General features: G+C 52.1%; 2 protein-coding genes across 4 annotated transcripts; one reads left to right on the top strand and one right to left on the bottom strand.

Annotated features, from left to right (window-relative positions):
* Positions 1–5,093: 5,093 nt before the first annotated feature.
* On the top strand, positions 5,094–5,648 carry DPM3 (dolichyl-phosphate mannosyltransferase subunit 3, regulatory). The gene is made up of 2 exons (XM_019662482.1): positions 5,094–5,192; positions 5,294–5,648. Exon 2 carries the CDS (start codon positions 5,299–5,301, stop codon positions 5,575–5,577), a length of 279 nt encoding a protein of 92 aa, XP_019518027.1. The 5' UTR covers positions 5,094–5,192; positions 5,294–5,298; the 3' UTR covers positions 5,578–5,648.
* A 180-nt stretch (positions 5,649–5,828) lies between these two features.
* SLC50A1 (solute carrier family 50 member 1) lies at positions 5,829–8,442 on the bottom strand. Of its 3 annotated transcripts, none has more exons than XM_019662480.1 (6): positions 8,292–8,442; positions 7,907–7,984; positions 7,651–7,774; positions 6,918–7,079; positions 6,548–6,667; positions 5,829–6,466 (listed from the first exon to the last, which is right to left on the bottom strand). In XM_019662480.1, exons 1-6 carry the CDS (start codon positions 8,369–8,371, stop codon positions 6,365–6,367), a joined length of 666 nt encoding a protein of 221 aa, XP_019518025.1. In that variant the 5' UTR covers positions 8,372–8,442; the 3' UTR covers positions 5,829–6,364. The 3 variants fall into 3 exon arrangements, with proteins under 3 accessions (XP_019518025.1, XP_019518026.1, XP_019518024.1); XM_019662481.1 differs by having other exon boundaries at positions 8,311–8,387; XM_019662479.1 differs by lacking the exon at positions 8,292–8,442 and having other exon boundaries at positions 7,907–8,276.
* Between the last annotated feature and the right edge of the window lie 425 nt (positions 8,443–8,867).

The raw sequence follows: 8,867 nt of genomic DNA, 5'->3' as shown, positions 1-8,867 counted from the left end.
TTTTGTTCTTCAGTCTAGTTGTGGAAGGCATCACTTCACTGGCCCATGTTGGTATTATCATTGCACTCTTCCCGGGCGAGGCAGATCGGTGGCCGGCCTCTGGAGGGCTGCTCACAGTGGCTCACGCTGGCCTGCTGCCAGCCACTCACAGTAGCTTATGGCAGCCCACTGCAGCTTCACCGCAGCCTACGCCCTCACTGGGACTCAGCAGCTCAGCTCCAGGTCGAGCTGTTGTTCACCATCTTAGCTGTAGAGGGCGCAGCGTCACTGGCCCTCATGTGGGATCCAAACCGGGGCCCTACTGCTCAGAGCTGGCGTCCCAAGCCAGCTCTTAACCAACGCGCCACTCCGCCAGCCCCCAACACAAATACTTTGAAGGGGTCTTTAATAGCCTGGCCTGCTTTTCCAGCCTCATCCCCTGCCACTCCCCAGGAAGCCGTCTTTGTCCCAGAGACAGCCACAGAGGATTACTCACCAGGACTCTCATGCCTCTGTGCCTTTGTTCGGGCTTTCCCTTGGCCTCGCATGCCCCACCCCCTCACCTGAACAGCTCTGAGTCATCTTTCCAGTATCAACTCAGAAGTCAGGGCCTCTTTGAAGCCTTCCCCCCCCCCCCCCCCCCCGCCCCCGTCATTTCTCTCCTCTGTGTTGTATGTAATTTTTCATCTTCCCCCATTTTCCATGCACTTTAGAATAAAGACTACAAGAAGATTTGGAATTTGTCTCCCTCTGAAACCAAAGCTTGCGAAAACAGAAAACCCCGACAACCATGGGCGTAGCCATCTGCAAAAGCAACACCTTAGAAAATGGTTTGGGAGTGATGGGAAGGAGGCTGGGGAAATACTACGGGAGCTAAGGGGTGTCCTCAGCCCTGAGCTGGAACTAGTGACAGCAATTCATAACAACAACAAGGGTAACTAAAACCCTTAGTGCCCCCCAAATACCACATGTTGTTTTAAGTACCCTACCTACCTTATCTCCTTTAATCTTGAGAGCAACCCTATGAGGGAGGATCAGTTATTGGTTCCATTGTGCAACTGGGAAAACGGAGACTCAGAGAGGTTAAGTTACTTGCCCAATGTCACAGAGCTAAGTAAAGGACCCAACCTCTAGACAACTGGGCCCTAAAAGCCCCCATTTTAAACCCCCAAGCTGTGCTGCCCCTCATACCCTGCTCTAACCACGTGTACTGCATCCTCCTGTAACAGGTGAAGGGCGATTGATGGTCTGCGAAAGATTGGCGAGCAAGGAGTTGGACCTTCAGAAAGTGCTGGCTTTTGTCCAGTGCTAGCCAAGGCCAAAGACCCGGTGTCTGGCAGATGACAGTCTCCGGAGTAGTTATATTTCCTGAGACCAGGAAAGCTGGGTCAGTTTCCCTGGAGACCATCAAATGCTCACCTGTCCTTCCCTCTGTCCTGCACCTTACTTTTATAGGACTGCTGGGTTTCCCACACAGTGCTTGGTCCTGGAGATACGGTGGTCCTGGGCAGACCAAGCTGGGAAAGAGCAAACCTCCAGCCGGACACGGCAAGTGCCATTTAGAAAAGAGAGGCTATGGGAGCTCAGAGGAGGAAGATGGTGACCAGCTCTGCAAGACAAGGTCAAGGCCCAGGAAGGCTGCTTGGAGGACACAAAGCTTGAGCTCAACATCAGAGAAATATGTGCCCACATGTTCTTGTGGCATTAGTAGGGTTTCAATTTTCACAGTCAAATTTTTTTTTTAATGCATTGGGAATTAATTTTGGTATAAGGCGTGGGGTTGAAATCTAACTGAATTGACTTTTTCAAATGGTAACCTAGTTGCAAATGGTTTTCAAGCAACTCATCTTTCCTTACTCTCTTGAGATGCCATCTCTATCATATGCTAAATTGGTTTATGTTTGATCTATTTCTTCACTTTTTATTCTGTTCCATTGATCTCAGGAGGGAGGTACTATATTGTAGTGGCAAAGTTTGCAGCTCTTAAGTCAGATTAACTGGGGTGTGCCTCCGTTTCCTCATTTATGAAATGGAGATAATAATAGTACCTACTTCATATGATGGCTGTGATGATGGAATGAGATAATGCACAGAAAGTACTCATTACAGTGCCTGGCAGGGTAATCTATCAATGAATGTCAGCTGCCATGATGGTTCCTATCTGCCCATCTCTGGGCTCGGAACCCAGGGGGGTAAAATTACTAAGCACATACCTTTGAGCTGATGGGGCAGCTCTGCTACTTACTATCTGCATGACCTTGGGCAAGGTACTTACCTTTTACTGTCTCTCTGTTCTGGTTCCTCACTCAGACATGGAGATATAAAAGTACCTACTGCAGCGTGTTGTCAATATTAAACATGACAGTGTTGGATGGGGCATGACACATAATAGCCCCTCAATGAATGTTTACTCTTCTTCTGCAGATTATTATTACAACGTTATAATTTATTACCTGTCTTTATGTGTTGTAGCCCCTTCTCATTATCTTTCCCCAAAAAAATTTTCTGGGGAGTGGCAGTCGTTCAGAGCCAGGTCTACTGTGAGTGAATAAAATAGAATTCCTGGATCTGCAAAGCTGATGCCTAGCCCCTGACCTGCACTGAAAGTCAACGTGACCAGTGAGGTCTTGAGTGAACAACCAGTAGGATTTTGGAGGAAATAGGGAAGGGAGTGGGGCTGGGGCTTTGAAGTTCACATAGCAGGTTTTTAAAAATGTTTTTATTTTGTCTTAATTCTTCCTTTAACAAAGGAATTTGTGTAGTTTAAAAAGCCAACAGTTCTACAAGGCATTTGATGAAAAAGCAGTCCCCTGCTCACACACACACACTCCTCCATAAACCATTCTCAAATTTCTTGGTTGCTTCTTTGGGTACTTGCCTTTACATTTCTAAATAACATGCTTATATTATTATTTCTTTTTTTCTGTTTTAATTATTTATTTATTTTTGTTTTAAAGAATTTTTTTTTAATTGGGGAATTGGGGGAAGGGGAACAGCACTGGGGAATCGGGGGAAGGGGAACAGACAGGTTGCTGTCATTTTGTTCTTCAGTCTAGTTGTGGAGGATGTTGCTTCATTGGCCCAAGTTGGTCCATCATTGTGCTCTTCCCGGGCGAGGCAGATCAGTCGCCGGCTTCTGGACAGCCGCTCACTGCGGCTGTTGGCTGCTAACGCTGGCTGCTGGCTGCTGGCTACACACGGTAGCCCATGGCAACCCACTGCAGCAGGGGCTGCAGCCCACGTCGTTGCTGGCGACTCACGGCAGCCCAGCTCCAGGTTGAGCTGTTGTTCAGCATCTTAGCTGTAGAGGGCAGTGTCACTGGCCCTCATATGTGGGATCCGAACTGGAGCCCTCTGGCGTCCCAAGCCAGCTCTTAACCAATGAGCCACTCGGCAGGCCCCTCTTTTTTTCTATTTTAGATATAATCAGTTGACTGCCTGCCATGGAAGATGAGGACATAGTTCTCTCCCCGCCCCCACACTCTCACTTGAAATGTATTCCAGTTTTTAGTTAACTTAGTCTCTCAGTGTTCACATTATTATGGCTGTGAAAATATTCTTCACTGCTGAGTTATATACTAAGACTCTGTAAGTCTGTAAAAACTGCTTTTGTTAATTAACACGAAGGACATGGGGCTGAGAAACTTCATTCTCTAAAATCATGGTCATTAACTTTGCTGTTTGAAATCAATCAGTGAGAATGGGAACGTCCCACTCTTGCCCGGTGGCCTGAGCCACGTGGATTGCTTTGACACAAAGACGTAGTGATTTCCAACCTAGGCGCCAAGCTTCTGATAATGGGGTTTTGGACACAACAGTCTAGATTTATCGTAATTGTATTATCTATTACATAATTATCTAAAATTAATTATCTTAATTTTGTAGTTTTCCAGGTGGACCCTCAGTCCACTTCTCAGCCCAGGGTTGCTGTTGATTTCCTCACTTAATCCATGCTTGCCTTGAACTTCACTTAATCCATGCTTGCCTTGAACCTATCAAAAACACTGCTAATACGTATTACCTAAACTCCACCTTCCCCACATCCTGCAAGGACGCTGTTTCTAACTTTGATGAGCCACTCCACAGCCCCTCTGGTGTGTGTGCTCTGCCGTGCAGCAGCGAGTTAATAAACCTAACTCTGTCCAACATCCAGTTATGTTCCTACTGGTCTTTATCACGCAGGCTTTTTTTTTTTTTTCCCAAAGAAACTTTATTTCGGATCAGTGTGTTTTTCCAGGACCCATCAGCTCCAAGTCAAGTAGTTGTCTTCAATCTAGTTGTGGCGGATGCAGCTCCATGGCCCATGTGAGATTGGAACCGGCAACCTTGGTGTTATGAGCCTGTGCTCTAACCACCTGAGCTAACCAGCTACCCCAGGCAGGCTTTTATCAATTCTCTTTCTTTCTGTTCTTTTATAGCTCTGTTTTCCCTGAAGTTGAAAATTGTCTGACCTTTTCTTTTACTTGGTTTTCTATACACCTATCATAAATGCATCCCCCAAACTCTTTGAAAGATGAGTAGACCTTCCCTCAATACCTTAAGCGCATCAGTTAACTCCTCTGTCCCCAAACTTTTTTCTCTTAAAGACACCCTCCCGGAGCCCTTCTTCCCCAAGCTCCAAGCTGCACTGGTTGCTCCCCTGCGTTCTTTTTAAAAAATATGACAACCTTTGTTCTGACACCTATCTCAAGGCATCATGGTTAGTGGTCAATGCCTCTGTCTTCCTGATTCCTCCTTCCTCCACCCCCATTCCAGGAGAGGCCCAGTATCTTGATATCTCTATTTCTTCAAAATCTATCACGGCGCTCAAGAAACGTTCAAATGAATGAATAAAAGAATAAATGAATGAACCAGTGGGGTTTCTGTATAGGAGAAGTGAAGTTTAAGGGGAACGATACTACATTCCTATCTTGTTGCACGGTTTAGAGGTGGCCTCAGGCTTTCTGCAAGCCCCTCGCTAACTTGGGAAGGAGGGAAGCCACAGTTCGCTGAGTCAGCTGCGCTCAGCGCAGGCAAAAAGCGCCGGCCGAGAGCCCGCCGAACGCCACCAGGAGGACTACAACTCCCAGAAGGCCGCGCGGAGGCGGAGCGCAAGCCGCGGAGGACTCCGGACGTGACGTCGGAGCTGCGCGGCCGGAGAAGCGCGCGGCAGAATACGTGCAGCTTGAACGCTGAATGAGGCGGGCAAGAGCGATGGCGGTGCGTCCCTGAGGGTAGGTGAAACGCAGCGGGGTGGTGCGGGGTGGAATGGGTCTCGGATGAAGTGAGGGTCGCGGGGTGGAAGGACCTCGAGCTCTGCTTTCTCTTCCCGCAGCGACCATGACGAAATTAGCGCAGTGGCTTTGGGCACTGGCGCTCCTGGGCTCCGCCTGGGCGGCCCTGACCATGGGAGCCCTGGGCCTGGAGCTGCCCTCGTCATGTCGGGAGGTCCTGTGGCCACTGCCCGCCTACTTGCTGGTGTCCGCCGGCTGCTATGCCCTGGGCACCGTGGGCTATCGCGTGGCCACTTTTCATGACTGCGAGGACGCCGCCCGCGAGTTGCAGAGCCAGATAGAGGAGGCCCGAGCCGACTTAGCCCGCAGGGGGATGCGCTTCTGACACCCTAACCCCATTGGCGCCGGGACAGCCCTCCCTTCCATCCCTCATTAAAGTGCAAGTTTGCTTTCTAACTCTGTTTAGTTTGAATGTGGAGAATGGGAGTTGGGGATTCTGTGCCAGCTGTGGAGAAGTGAGAGCCGCACGAGCCACTTTCCTGAGGCCATTAGAGCCTTGATGTTTGCAGCCTGCTGGTGTTTCTGCTTTTTGCTCCAAAGGAGGCAAAGACCCTCCCTCGCGATGGAGATGTGGTGTTTTTTTTGTTTGTTTGTTTGTTTTACATTTCTGGTCCTTTTAACCTTGTCAGGACGTACTTGAAGCTTAACGAACGTTCTTTCTCACAACATCCAAGCTCTGTTCTTTTTAAGGCCTTCCTAGGTCACCCCTAGGTCGCTCCTCCTCTTCTGAGTCAACCCAGCCAGCCCCAGAATAATTGCGGATCAGGCAGTGCACCTCTACCCTTCACCAAACCAGGCAGGTGGAGAACCACTGAAGAGCCCTGATGGGCAGGGGTAGGGAACAGTTTATTTTAAGGCACATTGTAAAGATTTCACCCCCAACTCCCAAAATTAAAAAAATATAATCTCTGAAAAATAAGTGTTTCCTCTCCCAGGCCCCACCCAGTCTTCTAAGTAAAGCCCTTTCTTTGGTCTCTCAATTCGAAGTTGTCTCTTGTTCTGGCCCCTAACCCATGGCACCTGTGGAACTGGTCAGCAGGAACAGCTGAAACAAAAGTTCTCTTTGGCAACAGATTGGCATTAAGGCGCCCCGCGCGGTCAGGTGAACTGCCTCAGGTTTGCAGGAGCTGGTAATTCCTGTCTTGTTCCTGGGGGTACTTCCAGAAAAGCCAGAGGCGAATGAGGCTGGTTAGGATTCCTGGAAGGTTGGGCACCTGGAATCACAAGGGCTGCTATGAGGCGAGGAGCTGCTCTCCCACCTCGCACTCCTGTCACCCCACCCCGGTGCTGCTTACCATGATGTAGGGATCGCTGAGTCGAAACCCATAGAGGGTCCAGGAGGCAGAGGTGAGGAGGGTGGCAATGGTGAGCGAGAAGGAGAGACTTTGGGTCGATTTACTCTGAATGATTTTGGCCTGTGGGAAAGGATGAAAGACACTCCTAGCCCAGATGCAGTAAAGCTCCCACGGTGCCTAAGAATTTCCTCCGAGAAAAGGTCAAACATGCTCCCTGGTCTTGTTACCTAACCGCCCCCTCACCCACCTCTACTGCCCTGTCTCCTTCCAGGATTTGAATCTTCCCTTCCTGTGGAGTGTAAGCTACAGGCTCTCGCTATGGGAGCCTGACCTTGCCTATCTCCCCACCTCCCTGAACATCCCCACTCACCAAGTCAGCCAGTGGTGAGAGGTACATACTGATGGTGAAGACACTGCAGAAGAGGCCCAGCTGCTGAAGCCTGGCTTCAACGTTGGGTACCAGGAGCCAAAAGTAGCCAAAACCCAGGAGAAGGACCCCCAGCAGGGCTGCAGTCTGTAGGAGCACAGCATGCTGCAGGGGAGAGAAGAGCCTGCCTCTAGATATGCCAGGAGCCCCCTCCGACTCCCCTGCTGGAATTAACTCAGCCTGCCTTCCGGTGGGGGAGCCAACTTTTGCCCAAGCTCCAGAATCACGCGCGTCACAGCTGTTTTCCCACCAGTGACTTCCTCCCACAACACTGGAGGTTATTATGGGAGGGAAAGAGACCTTTCTTTGTGAGCTCGGTATGCACAGTAGGAGCTTCATAAACGCCTTTATGATTGAGCGGGAAGCAGCGCTGATCATCTCATTCTCAGCCCCTGGCCCCAGCTCTGAAAGAGCTATGGAGACAATGCCCTTTCCCCTCAGTGTGTTGGGCAGCAAGGCACCAAGAGGCTAGGCAGAGCCTCCAGCCTCGCCAGCAGAATAGGGGGCGACCTGAGTCTCAGAAGGCTGGCTTCATGGAGGAAGGACTGCAAGGCCGGAGGGCCCTTCCCGGAAAAAGTGGCAGTGCCAGCCTGTTACAGCCTTCTAGGAAGCAGTGTTTGCTCTGCCAGCAAGGCAGGGCGTGCAGCAGGGACATGGGTCATGGGAGGGCCTCTACCTTTCGAGGGCAGTAGTGCAGATACACCAAGATGTATAGGCTCTGAAGCACAGCACCCACGGCGTTGACGACGATTAGGGTCCAGTCTCCCTTCAAGGTCCCGTAACTCAGCCAGCTCAGGTTGCTGCAGGGTGGAGGGGAGGGGTATTGGCCCACAGGGTTGTGGGAGGGGCACCCGAGGGGTCTCTTCCCCGGTCCTCCCCCTCCCCCACCTCCCTCAAACAGTCTTTCCCGCCGCAGCGGTCGCCCCTCTCACTTGACATCCGTGGTGAGAAAGGGCAGGAACTGGACATTATCCACTCTCCGGGTCATCCGCATGTGCCTTAGGTCCGAGCTGTAACGGGGCCCCAAAAGTAGGGGTGAGAGGGGAAGAGAGAACGAGGCTGTTGGGGACTCGAGATCCCCAGTGACTGTCATCCTCCCCGGGCAACGACAGACTCCCGGCCCCGCCCTCAGCTCTCTGGCTTTCTTCAGGTCAAGTGACCAGCCTCGCCTCGCCAGGTACCCCGGCCCCTCTGAACCGATTCCCCTTTGACCCCAGGGTGCGGACGCAGCGCGGGGCTGCGGCCACGTCGCCGTCCCCTTGTGTCCCTTTCCTGACTTCCTGGTCCTGCTCTAATCCGGCCCCGCCGCGCTCTCACAGGCCGGTGGAGAACATGCCGAGGGTGAAGAGCACGCAAGCTCCGGAAAGGAGCGAGTCGGCCACGCCGCCCGCCTCCATCCCTCCCGAAGTCGGCTCCGCGCTCGGCGCTCGGCGCTGCGGGCCGGCGAGCTGGATGCCGCGACGTCGGAGCCCCGCCCCTCCACGCCCCGGCCCCGCCCCCCCGCGCTCGGCCGTCCCCCCGGAAACTGAACCGGAATCCGGCCTAGGACGTCAAGCCGGAACTCGGGCCCGGATCCCTGGCCCACGGCCGACTCGCGGGGTTCCCGGTCCTGACGTTGCCCTCCCGGTGTCGGTCGGTCGCCTTCCTAGGGCTCCCCACTCTGTTTACCCCTTGGATCACCTAGATCCCTGGCCTCTTTCCCACGGGCCCCCGAGCCTACGCGGGAGACCTCAAAACAAAAGCTTGCTGGACACAACCCGACTTGAACGCCCCTGGGCCCTTCCCATCCAGGACTCGCGACCAGAACCTCAGTGGCCCAGGGTTTGGGAGGTTTTTCCGTTTGCTGAAGCCTCTTCCCAGTCTCTCCCTAAATAACAGGGATTGCCAGGAATG

This window comes from Hipposideros armiger, unplaced genomic scaffold (assembly GCF_001890085.2).
Source record: "Hipposideros armiger isolate ML-2016 unplaced genomic scaffold, ASM189008v1 scaffold_378, whole genome shotgun sequence".
NCBI lineage: Eukaryota > Metazoa > Chordata > Mammalia > Chiroptera > Hipposideridae > Hipposideros > Hipposideros armiger.
The sequence above is the reverse complement of the archived record's forward strand: the minus strand, read 5'-3'. Positions and strand labels throughout refer to the sequence as shown.

Bases quoted from the DNA above. Each gene is read 5' to 3' on its own strand.
- DPM3 (XM_019662482.1), top strand. From the start codon at position 5,299: ATGACGAAATTAGCGCAGTGGCTTTGGGCACTGGCGCTCCTGGGCTCC.
- SLC50A1 (XM_019662479.1), bottom strand. From the start codon at position 8,067: ATGACAGTCACTGGGGATCTCGAGTCCCCAACAGCCTCGTTCTCTCTT. The intron at 7,775-7,906 runs GTGAGAGGGGCG...TCCACCCTGCAG, and splicing joins TTTCTCACCACGGATGTCAA to CAACCTGAGCTGGCTGAGTT. The intron at 6,668-6,917 runs GTGAGTGGGGAT...CCTTTCCCACAG, and splicing joins TCTCACCACTGGCTGACTTG to GCCAAAATCATTCAGAGTAA.